This window comes from Misgurnus anguillicaudatus, chromosome 11 (genome assembly GCF_027580225.2).
Source record: "Misgurnus anguillicaudatus chromosome 11, ASM2758022v2, whole genome shotgun sequence".
Classification (NCBI taxonomy): Eukaryota; Metazoa; Chordata; class Actinopteri; order Cypriniformes; family Cobitidae; genus Misgurnus; species Misgurnus anguillicaudatus.
The window spans coordinates 11,928,289-11,941,422 of record NC_073347.2 but is presented as its reverse complement, the minus strand read 5'-3'; the positions used below and the strand labels follow the sequence as shown (position 1 = coordinate 11,941,422).

Sequence of the window (13,134 nt, the reverse complement as noted above, 5' to 3'; positions counted from 1 at the left end):
GCCTCAGAGCATTCAGAAACACCGCTCTGTTGGCAGAATCTAATAAAAAAAAATGCTCATTTACAAAAAAACATGTCAAGACACACTTATAGGGTTTTGCATCTGAGCTCTTCAGTTTTTTTATCCGCTTATAAAATCTGACCTATAAAAAATAACCTGCATACATTTTTATAAATTATTTTGGCACACTTTTGAAAACTGTTTTTTACAAAATTGATTGAGAGATATGAAATTTAATGGAGACATTATAAAATAATCATAACTTTCACATTACTTCTCATAAAAGAAATCAAATTTATCACCCAACCGTGAGAAACAGCCAGGAAGAAAGCTATAAAGAGAAGACAGAAAAGTGTGAGCTGCTCTACAAAAGGTTGTTAAAGCATCTAACCTCTGCAGAGAAATGTGGGATACTGGTCCTGATGAGAGGGTAAGACATAAGCTTCACACAATAGCAAACACAACCTAAGAACTACTAAAGCCTGTACTTAATTCTATATAAACATTAAAAACACAATACATCCATACACACCACAGACCTTATTTTATGAGGAGAGTACATGTATATTGTCAAAATATTGTATTGTACATCTTGTGATTCAAGACAATGATTACCAAAATATTAAAATAAAAAACATTTAAAAAAAGCAACATCAACAAAAACTCTGGACACCAAACGTACCTGCAATCACTCACATATACTGTAATGCAGACATATTGAAAATGGTGAGACTGATTCTTACCGCAGGGTGGTCTCTGCCCAGTGTCTTCTCTCTGATGGACAGAGCATCATTGAGAAGGGTTGCCGCCTCTTTGTATTTATTCTGGTCCCTGAAGGGAAAAAAAAACTTTAATGTTAATCTATTAGCACTGTTATGTAACAAAAGACAGTTGCTAAGGTCTTTCTTAAAAAAAACAACAACACTTCTATGAGAACAGGGTGATGGCACAATATATTTTAATGTCATGAAGATTTTCAAACAGGACATACAAAGCAGTACTCTCATGTTAAAAAAATTCGTCAACCGTCAACATACTGTAGTGTAAGATACCTTAAAGAGACATTAAAGCAATGCTCCAGCCAAATATCAAAATTACCCCATGATATACTCACCCTCAAGCAATCCAGATACATATGTGACCAGATCCAGCAAAATGAGTCACAGTGACCCAAATTTCAAAATTGAGATTTTGGTAACAATGGAAAGAAGAGATCATGAGCTTTCAAATGTTATCCTCCTTCAAGGTCATACCTTGAATGGTTTTAAAGATATAGACATTTGAATTATGGTCGTCTGCCCTGTTTTTCCCACTGAAAAGTGGAGAAAATCGCCTTTAAAGTTTTTTGCCCGTTTTTTGTAGATATCTTTCAAAATCCATTGCATATTAAAAAAGATAAACAATTTATTTTACAGCTTGATTTCACCAAATACATTAATATATGCTATTACAATAAACCAGGCTGAAGCTAAAAGTATTTATTTGTATAAATACCAACAGTTAAATTGTTTACACAGAGCGCTGCGAGTCTTGCAGGAGGATGGCTGGGCCAATCGCGTGCCCAAGGCTTCCCGTTGACAAATTATCAGCTTTTGTGTAGATTTCAAAGCTTTTTGATTGGCTCTATATACAACGTCTAACACCATATTTGGAGAGATAGTGACGTTTCAGGGGATACCCGGGAAATGCTCCAAGGTGACGAGAGGATTTGAGAAAAGCAATGTTAATTTCCAGCAAATTTAGTAAAACTTTTTCAACTTTAATAGTTATTTAAAAAATGTCATTGTTTTTCCACATTATCGGCCCATATCTTAAAATGGAACGTTGCGACTTCCGACTCATTTTGCCAGAGCGGGTCACATATGACCATCATCTTTCAGATGAGCACATTTGGAGTTATTTTAGTAAATATCTTTGCTTGATATTGACAAAATTTAATATTGATATTTGATATTTTTCTTACAAAATCACAATGAATACCACCAGAAGACCTTTATTAACCCCTTGGGGCCATGTGGATTACCTTTGTAAAGGATGAATGCACTTATTTGGAGTTTAAAGTCAGAAGTTGTTCCCTGTTTTTTAAATTAATTTTACTCTTCTTCTAAATTGTACAGAACTATCATCCTGTAGCTCAGTGGCAGAGCATTGCATTAGCAGCCCTAAAGGTTGTGGGTTCGATCCCAAAAACACACATACGGACTACTGGCACATCCGAGAACTTGACTGTAAATTTCGTCACCGCCCCTTTGGGGGGAAAAACAACCAGACCTTCCATTGATTTCCATTCAAAATAGCGGAACAAAGCAATGTTCGTACACAGCCGGCAGGCGTAAATAACTTATGAAATCACTCAGATTAAACATGTTGAGGAATTATCTGTCCACCCTGCCTGCCATAGAGCGCGAAAGATACATTAACACATTTAATTTGGTCAATATAAAAACATGTCCCTTTCATTCTGACAGCGTCAAATTTGTGTAACAACGCTATCCAGTGATTGCTGGAAATATCGCTAAGCCAGTTAGTTGTATGGCTGGATGGAAAAGTGCACTCATTACTCTAAATATAAACACATAATATATAAATACGAAGTAACTTTCAAATACGAAGTAAAATCATTCACTTGCTTCCCTGTTGACTCGATGAGGTACAAGTTTAATGTCCGGGTAAGACACCTCTGGCCAATAGGGAGCATTGTTACACAAATTTGAAGCTGGGAGAATGAAAGAGACATGTTTTTATATTGACCAAATTAAATGTGTTAATGTATCTTTCGCGCTCTATGGCAGGCAGGGTGGACAGATAATTACTCAACATGTTTAATCTGACTGATTTCATAAGTTATTTACGCCTGCCAGCTGTGTACGAATGTTGCTTTGTTCCGCTATTTTGAATGGAACTCAATGGAAGGTCTAGTTTTGTTTTCCCCCAAAAGTGGGCGTGAACCTGTTCAGAGACATTCTAAAAAATGTATAATGCACTGTATGTTGCTTTAGGTAAAAGCGTCTACCAAATGTGTAAATAAATACACATTTATTAATTATTTACAGCACTAATACTAACCTATAAACAAGGGCGAGGATGTTGAGCATGGTGGCTACATCAGGATGGTCATGTCCAGAGGTCTTCTCCAGATCTTCTAGAGCCTGTTTGCAGAGAGGCACCGCTACCTCATAGCGGCCCTGTGAGGCATACTGGATCACCAGATTATGGAGGGTTCTGAGGCGAGCAGGGATCTCGTACCCACCCTGCTGGGCCGCTGCTACCGCACTGCTGTGTGGAGGCTGGACTGGAGGGCAGAGGACGGGACGTTGGGTTACTCTTAAATAACAAAAATATTCAACAAGAGACAGAAGCTGCCTATTCCTACAGTAGATCTAGTGAGCTGCCTATGTAGTCAGCATTGCTAAGATTTTTAAAGGGACAATAAGTAGGATTTACCCCAATCTAGTGGTGATATTGTATTGTGCATTCAAATGAATAGTGCTCTCTAGCGCCTCGCTTTTCCAAATGCGTGTTTCCAGATGCACTGATCTCGGTGTCTGTTTCAGCTAGTTCACGTGTTCTGAATGAAAAAGAGTTGTGGAAACACGTTGGTGGCTAGTGCTTTTGTCCCTAGTTTATCAATACGGCGGAATTACATGGATGCCTCCTTGGACTTTCCCGTTCAATGTAAGTAAAGAGAAATTCTAAGCTTACAAAGAAAAGTCAGATCATTGGCAGAGGTCATTTGACACCAACGAGGACATATTTATGAACATTTGATTAATAAAACACTTAAAACCCTACTTACTGTCCCTTTAAAATGTATGTATAGTTTGTTCCTCGTGGTTTAATCTATACTGACAGTTTTTACCCTCGTAAGAATAAAAATGTATGTTTAGAAACTTCAAACAATAAATCATTAAAAGTAACTCAAACCACGAATTATCATAAACACACACTCAGAGGATTATGTCTCAACCACTTTAGGAATGTGGAGAAGATATTAATTCCATCTTTCTTAGAGCAGATTAATGTCTGTCTCTTTGAAAACATCTGCTGGAGTTCATTTTTCTCTGTAGGGATTCATCGTTGACAGTGAAACAACAGTCTGGCATTCATGTGTCAGTATGAGAGCTAATCTGAGCAGGCCAGGGACTCAGCAGAGACACATGATGCCTAAATCTCCCGTGCACAACAGACACGCTTTCTGCCACAATACAACCCACGCAGCCCTTTGATCCTGATCCGCAGTCAGTGCTGCAATTATCCGGCAGGAAAACTGAGAAAGTTAAGTGAGGAAACGAAATAAAAGACAGGAACAGTGCGTGGCAGAAAACATAGGAAGGGACTGTCATTCTGTCATCCCATAAACCCACTGCAATGTTTAAGTCTTCCATACTTCCCACTGTTTTTCCTTTCATAAAATATGCTAAAAAGTCAACTGAGTCATCGATCACTAAATCAAGTCACAAGTCGAATGTAAGCAAATTTGTGACATCAATTCTGTGCAAATGAATAAGCATTTTTCTAAATGACCCCACTTTATACAATTATATTGAATGATTACTGTATTTATGATATATATATGCATAAATACCATGACATGTGCTTCAATGAAATATAAAAATTGCATACCATGGTTTTGCAAATGAAGGTGTATCTCCATTTTCAATTAAGCTTATTTTCTCTTAATCTGTGTGCCATATCACACAATGGCTGGTAATATTTGGATTTAAGAGTGGATGACTTACTGCCAGGCCCCGGCTCATCCTGCTCATCTGGGAAAAGATCATCCAGTGTCTCCCTGCTAGAATCAATGTCTTTATCATCCTGATGAAAGATCGAGAGGAGGACACAGTGAGACAAACTGAAAAAAATATTACAGAATAAAGAGATAAACTGTGAGCAAGTCTTACAGATGGGCTGAGGTCCTGATCATATTTCTTGAGCTGGTTCATGAACTCCAGATGTTTCTTCTCTTCCTCCAGTTGGGCGACGCTCTGCTCGCTCTTCTGCAGCCGCTGCTGGGTCCCTGCCAGCTCGTCCCTCAGCCACTGGTTCTCCTGACAGAGTCTCCTCACCTGAACGGCACAAACCCAAATATGTATAAAAATATGGTTTAAAAGGTCTAATCTGGCAAAGTGAACCACAAGAGACCTCACTTTTTGTTGATGGGGTATGAATGCATTTGGCAGATGCTTTTATCCAAAGCTACTTAGTGTGTAATACAAGGTGTACATTTTATCAATATGTGTGCTCCCTCTTTGGGTTTGAACCCATGACCATTTATGTTGCTAATTCAATGCTGTTTTGGGAACACACACACAGTGATAAAGTCTAGCTTAAATGAACTATAAATTGTTTTGGATAAAAGTTTGTTCATGTGCTCCAATTAACCCTGAGAGCATGCTTAAATTTTTGATGTGGTGCTGTGTGTATGTACCTGCGCTCGAAGCTTCTGTTTCTCTGCCTCTACTGCGCTCAGGTGCCCTGAGAGAGCCATCATCACCTGTGTCATGAATTTTAAAGAAGAGAAAGAACACCTATAGTATCACCATCAGTATCACCACTTCATCAAAAATCTTTCCCTGTACCCTTTTCCCACAATGCACCTGCGCCTCACTAAGACCGAGTTCCAGCATCTCCAGTGAGCGTTGGATCATAGTCGTTTTCTCTTCCACAGCACGACCCTCTTGATTCTGTTTGAGGCAGCGGAGGGTACCCATAAGGCCATCCAGGATGGACTGATGCTCCACACGCAACGCCTCCAGCCCCTGGATGACATCCCGGGTCCGACACAGCAGCTCATCCTGAGACAGCTTGTCGCCAGGGTCCCCTTGACCCTCCGTCTCCTTCACACACAGCACGCTCGACATGTCCTCACGCATCCTAACAAACACACAAAGGATAAGACAGTGAACACAGATGCCTTAGAAATGATCACGTGAAAGTATATTTGTTCATATTTTTGGTAACACTTTACAAAAAGGATGTATTTTGTAAAAGGAACAGTATGTAGGATTGTGGTCAAAACTGGTACTGCAATCACAAACTTGTGGCTAAAACTGGTACTGCAATAACACAACTGGTGGCCAATACACAAAATGACAACATAAACATTAGTTGAGGGCTGCAACTCCACTTTTTAAATAACAATATCCTGGCTGGACCACTGTTGTGAGTGATATAAGTATTTGAAATAAAAATTATTTCTTAATGTCTAGTGACATATCAGGGCCATTTTATGATTAATTGATATAAATTTCTTACATACTGTTCCTTTAAGTAAGGGATAATGTATAGGCAGCAGGTTGTTATCGCAGAAATAAGACCCGACAGTGTGATCAGGTTGTATTACATTGAAGGGGCTTATTTCGTGATAACAACCTGCTGCCTATACATTATCCCAGTTATTACATGGCTATTTACCTAATAAGTAAGATAAGGAGCATTAAATATTGATTTAAAATATTTTATTTGTCATTTTTAACAAATACAGACCTTCCATGAGGAAAAACGTTTACTTTATTTTATTTTATTAGATAAGACAAGGCGTTCAAATGTCAAAAACACACTATTTAATTATTTTAGTGAGATTCATTAATGTTAGATTTCTCTCTAAATGACAGCTAAGAGTAAAGTGATATGGGTTATTTTTGCGTTATAATAACATTAGACCGTTTCCCAGGAGGTACACATATTAAATACAAAAATAAGTTATCAATGAAAAAAATGAATTCACTAAATATATTTAATACCTCATTGTAATTAGTATCATATTCATATAAATAATTATTATGGTTTCTATGGCTAGGACTTGCAGTTTCTAAAAGGAATTAAGTTGCTATTACACCAAAAACCAGTTAAAAATAGCAAAAAACGATGAAAGGCGAGATTTGTACTATCACACTGATAGTTTTTGTAGTGGATTGCGTATAGAACATTGCGTGTTTTAATTCCACTTTGACTTCTCTTTCGTTGTCATTCTGTGTATCTGTGCTGTTGTCCAGTTGACATTTTTCCCCCCAAAATGGAGGCCGCTGATTACCACGACTGTCCAATCACAACCGGTTTTAAGAAGTGTGTAGTAACCAATGACATTTGAGATTACATGTAAAATAATAAGTCCCGCCCGTCGACTGCCAAAAAGAATTGTATTCGCGCAAGCGAAAAGTAGCAGGTAAGAGAGGATGCAGCGCGAGAGTTTGGGGATGATCTTGCGCGTGCTGTTAGACACATCTCCGCGCGCGAGAGCTTAAATTACGAGCATATGAGATGGCATGCGCACGCGAGGGTTTAAAAGGAGCTTGCAATCTTTTGTTTCCTCGCTTGCAGATCTGTTATGCTCTCACGATAACACTTTTGCGCCCCGCGCGGGTATCAGTGATCCGCTCGATTCTTTTTGGCACAGAAATGCCGGCATACCAAGAGAGGTCACACTATGATGCCTGTAGAAGACATTTAGTTCTGAAAATTGTTTTCCTGTATTTTCTGTTTGTATCTTAAAAAGAGTGAAAAATAAATATGGATGGACATTAAAACTTTGCTAAAACAACAAAGCTGGAGATGGTGGCCTAAGACTTTTGCACAGTACTGTATATCTAGTCTGAAATGGTGTGATTGAGCAGAGTCAGGGACGAATTTCCATATTCAAATAAATGTCTAAACTGGTGTATATAAGAAGAGGCTGGGACTCATTTGTATATTCATAGATCCATGTTGTGTACTAAATGAGGCGAATTACATTCAAGCGATTTTAAGGCATTATTATCATAGGATATATGCTGTTTTATGCTCAAAGATGAGTTGAAAAGGATAACCTATCGGATACAGGGGGATTTAAAGTTAATGTTATTAAAATCAACCCTTTCCCAGTTTAGTTATCTGTATCAGTAACTCCATTCTCCACCAACCTCTATTCGCTTTCCTTTTGTCAAGCTTTGAAACCTTGAAGATATAAGTCAAGTCACAATAAATGTGAGCCGGACAAACTTTCCAACCTCTCTGGGCAAAAGAATAAATTCCCAACCAGCTCCCATAAAACACCATGGTGAACTGGACCTACAGTAATATGTACTGTAGCCATTTCAACTGGACCATTTATCTCTTCAACTGGAGTTTATGTTTACTTTTAATCAAGATGGTCACTGATCCACACTTTAATATTGCATTCACACGTATGTAACCAGATTAGGAGCATAAGAACGTGTAGCATGGCTGGTATGAAGTAAATCTGCTTAGCCCATTTGCAAAGCCTAAAACAAAGACTGTTTCACTTAACAGAGGTTGAGTCGGCAATAGGCATTAGTGAGAGAAAGGTGTTATCTCAAACATATTAAACAGGAATGACAGATAACTAGATTTTTACATTGACTAATGTGTCTCTCCATGCAAAACACACAATGCCACCATGTTCTGAGTGTTTACAATGCATTGACTTTTAATGTGTTAGTCACAGCTGCCTTAGCAAATATTGATCAGTACTGAATTCTCATTTACTGGGCAAGAAAGTCTTGGAATTTGATTACGTGATTTGCTAAAAAAAAACTGATAACGTCATTACAGGTTCTCACGCAAACACAATATAACACATACGATACGACACACAATATAACCTAACATCAAAAAACAAAAATGCAAACCTATTTTAAGAATTGGAGAGGTAACTATCACTTTTAAGAGTGTCTTATATGAAACAAAGCAAACTGTTTCTTGTTGTTGTCAAGACACAACTCACCTAGTAAGGCAGATCCCAGTTGCTAAGACAGATGATGAAACATGCACCCAGGGGGTTACGAGAACCAAAAAAACAGAACCTGAGATCACTGTCCTTTCAAACACAATATAACCGAGTAAAGATAATAAGAAAGCCCATCCATTAGAATGAAAGACGTCCTTTACGGTTCTTGCTTCAAAGTCAGAGTACTGACTCTACTGAAAGCAACCGTATAACCTCCTCCCTCCCTGCAATGCTGATGTAAAGAAGAGGTGGGTCTGTGCTCCTCTGAGAGGGGATAGGAAGTGGAAGACAGAGATTCATGTGACCTATAAAGCAGCTAGTCGTCCGTCATGTGACAACTGCCAAGCAGGAAACGCTATTGCATGCTGGGAACAGAAACACTTTATAGCAAACAGACTGTCTGAAACAGACCAATTCCGTTTTTTACTAACATCATTTTAAACCACATTTTATAAATAAAAAATAAACAGACTGGTGAAAAATAGATTACACTGATTTTTTTCAATCTTACATAAATTTAGGGATGCACCGAAATGAAAATTTCAAGGCTGAAAAACCGAAACACCGAAAGAAATTATTATGCCAATTATTAGTACAATTGCATTTATGGCTATCACAACCACAGATCAGATTATTTTTCGGATCAGCAAAAAGCAGGTGGGAAAAATCTAATAAACAATAAAGAAATTGCAAACATTTACAAAAAAGAACAAAGTTGTACATTAATAAGGTCTGAAATAAGCATTAGGTACAGAAATCAAATTAAATGAATCATAACACAATAAATTAAATATATTATTATTTTTAGAGCTATTTATCTCTTTGTCATGGGTTGTTTGATTAACATTAATGACACAGACTTAAGTAGGTTAATCTGACTGTAATCTATACATACACTTAAGACATAAACAAATGTTTTTATTAGAAAAAGAATACTGTTGAGATAATTTTGTTTATATGTGCCCTGTCAATAACAGAGAGATTTTATGTTTGCTTTTTTTTAACGCGTTTCTCTCGCGTTAAGTGCCACTATTGAGGGCACTTAAACGCGCGCACACACAGAGACCGAGGCGATCCCAAACAGCGCAACAGTCGCTCCACATAAAAAAACGTTACGTTGTGTTTCGTTGCCTTATTCGCCAAATGTATGTTAATGGATTACAGTATGAGACACATTAGCGCGACTCTCTCTAAAGTTTACACGCAGACGCGAGGGAGTGAAACCTGCTTGACCACGAAGGGGAGGGGTGGGAGACGACTGATCACCGTGAGTGAAACCCAAGCGCTAATTCATGGATGGGAGGGGCGCGGTTGACATTCATTTTTGGTTGACTTTTTCGGCTGGATTTTTATTTCGGCCCGGCGACCGAAATTTCGGTGCACCCCTACATAAATTGGTAATTCATAACGAAATAATATACACTTTATTATTAGTATTTATTCCGCAAAACAGACAACTACTGTACACTATCAGAAGAAATGTCATAGAACGGTCCCTAGTTTTCACCCTTTCAAAAAGTACACCTAAAGAGTTCATATAAGTACCTCAGAAGTACATTTTGGTACCCAAGAGAGCATATTAATACCTCAAAGATACAAATTGCGCCAAATGTATAGATGATTTCAGCCGCAACAACATAAACAAACAAACGGCTTCCGTGTAACAAATGTAACTGCCGGTAAAAATTAATAATAAGAGTAGTTTATTTCTGATAACAAGCAAAATACACAAGAAGTAGATAATCTTCTTATAAATGTACCAAGTTACTTGTCACTTTGCACTACCCTGAAAATCTCTGCTTCATGTCATGCCATGAAAACCTGTAACTAGTTTAAAATTTACTGTAATACAATTGTTTCTTATTGCTGAGACTCTCCCCCTTCTTGCTGAGGCTCTAGTCTCCACTACGCTGAGAGAGAGAGAGAGAGAGAGAGAGAGAGAGAGAGAGAGAACAGGGAAGCTGAGCAGATGCTGATTTCATGCTACTGTTTGATGTGTAAAAAAAATCTGCTTTAAAGCTTAGCTGTGAGGTTGTGCCATCCCTCTTCAAAGCACACAAAATCCGCAGAAAGGTAACAGGTAATCTGATCAGCGTTTAGTAATGTTAACAGGCACATAATGGACACAGAGAGCACTTGCGTTTCTGATCTGATGAGAGAAGAAGCTAAACATTGTTCCTGCAACTATCCACAAAAAATAAACCACATGTTCAGTTCAGCTATTATGAAAATGTTTTAACAGTGATTTTAAAAGAGAAACAGCATTGAACTGGTCAAGGTCATTTATTAAAATGATTGATTGATTACGATTTTAGAGTATTTATGAACATGCCTCTCAGCATAGAGAAGTTAAAGAGCCCATATGTCGTGGCTAAAAAGCACAATATTTTGTGTATTTGGTGTAATACATCGATTTGTACAAAGCTCATCGTTCTGAGAAAGCACGGTGTGAACCGATTGGCCAGCTATCCAGTGCATTGTAATTGGCCGAATATCTCAATTACATAAATGGAAATGTGACGCTCCTTACCATGTTTTGAAAGATGATCTCCCAAAGCAATAGGTCAAAGCCAGGAGAAAATATCGTCTTTACCCCCTGTGTTTAGAAAGTAGTCCTTTGTAAAATGTGCACCACACAATCGAACATTTGGGCTGTACTGTTTTGAGACAGTGTTGTTAATGAAACCTTACCCCTGGTTTCTTAATGTTTACTCTATATTGGAAGGTCAAACAAAGAAGTTTGCCTTTCACAAGTAAACACACAACGTCTACTCGACATGGCGGCAGCAACAATACTACAGCGCGATTGAAAATTACACCATCTATCTTTGCGTGGGTGATTCTCACGAAAACTTGGTTTTAAAAATGTCAAGCATGAAAAATGTAAAAATTGCTTAAATTTACTTTTTTTTCCACCTGACATTGAAAAACAAAGTCTGGAGTAAATGGGAACATTAATTTAAAAAACTTTTACTTATCATTTAACACTTTTTGTAACATAATTTAAAAAATTAGTCCTAAAAAATCTCATTACCGCAACAGTCAGAAAACATCAACACTGACATATTTTCAAAATGACATGACAAACCTGAAAGAACATAATTTGGAGATTCTGCACATGCATTTAAAATCAAAGTATTATGCTTCTATCAATTAAATTAACATTTAATAAGCATCTGTTGCGGTAATGATAATCAAAATGTTGTGTAAGCATTCTGACAAGAAAATATTTCAAATTAACTGTAAAAAAAAATGATCTTACCTGGTAGCCATCTTGAAGTAACTGGTCCATGTGCTTGGTCACTCAAAATCAAACTTTATTAAAATTCTGTATGTGTGCTTAAACTGTTCTCAAAAAGTGTTGCGGAGGATGAGAACATCAGGCATGGACACATCATTTTCCTAATTTTTCTTCATTATTATTATTATACATGAATATTCAGTAAATATTTTTTCTGTCATCTAAAGTAGTCTAGCAAAACATCCATTTATTCTTTTTCTTAATATTTTTGTGTTAATTTGATTAAATTACAACACAACGCATGTTCAAACACAGCCGGACACATTGCGGTAATGAGAATTTTAGCAGAAAATGAGATAAAATTTACAATTATAAATTCTTATGTTGAAATCACACATTGTGCAAGGTAGAACACAGTATTGTGTTAATTCTTATGCTTTTTAATGTTACTATATTACACATTTTAAAGCTGAAATCATTAGTGCCGTGGTGTTTCAATGGTTTCGTGAGAATCACCCGCGTATACATTAGGGTGGTGTTATGCAAATGTTCAAACCAGTATGACAGCAAGGACGTGTTGAACGAGCCGTTTTAAGTAGGCGTGGATGAGGCTTCACTTTTAAAAAGATGATCTCTCTTTGAATTTGAAACTTTAATTTTTGCAACTTTCCAGATCTTTTGTGTGCACAGACATCTTTAACACTCTAAAAACAAAGGAAAACATGAAATGGGGTCATATGACTCCTTTAAAGCTATGTTTAGATGTTTTGAATCCTAAAAAGTGGATTTGCCTAAGAAAAAAATACTTTGTGTGAACAAAGCCTAAAAGTATGAGCTCATATAATGACAGACAACACTCTGCTGACTAAATAATGTTTCTTGTAGATGAAAAAATAGATAAGAGATATTAGGATTGGAAATTGACTAAAGCTGCAAGGCTTTGATGTGCCTATGCATTTCCTAATGCTCTAAAGATCAAATCTTCACCTACTTCTCCTAATCTTCTTACACACCAACATGTCAACCAGTTAACCAATAGTAGCAATCACTTCTTTATTACTCAACATATAGAGGATAAGAGATGCAACAACCAAACGGGAAGCTGTGGTTTAAAGTATTAGAGCAAGTTGAAGAAATTGAACAGGTCGGGTAAGAGCCGACAGAA

The 13,134-nt window shown here is 37.3% G+C and overlaps 1 protein-coding gene across 8 annotated transcripts in view; it reads right to left on the bottom strand.

Annotated features, from left to right (window-relative positions):
- Window positions 1-13,134, bottom strand: part of klc1a (kinesin light chain 1a) — a 40,636-nt gene that overhangs the window by 23,191 nt on the left and 4,311 nt on the right. For 6 of the 8 annotated variants that reach the window (XM_055169526.2, XM_055169529.2, XM_055169528.2 and 3 more), the window contains exons 2-7: window positions 5,601-5,877; window positions 5,432-5,497; window positions 4,905-5,069; window positions 4,740-4,818; window positions 3,067-3,292; window positions 744-831 (exon numbers count right to left, since the gene is read on the bottom strand). In XM_055169526.2, coding sequence (XP_055025501.1) covers window positions 744-831; window positions 3,067-3,292; window positions 4,740-4,818; window positions 4,905-5,069; window positions 5,432-5,497; window positions 5,601-5,876 — 900 coding nt within the window. In that variant the 5' untranslated portion in view covers window position 5,877. Of the gene's footprint in view, window positions 1-391; window positions 420-743; window positions 832-3,066; window positions 3,293-4,739; window positions 4,819-4,904; window positions 5,070-5,431; window positions 5,498-5,600; window positions 5,878-8,725; window positions 8,964-13,134 lie in introns of those variants that run through there. The other 2 variants (XM_055169532.2, XM_055169527.2) reach the window with 2 other exon arrangements.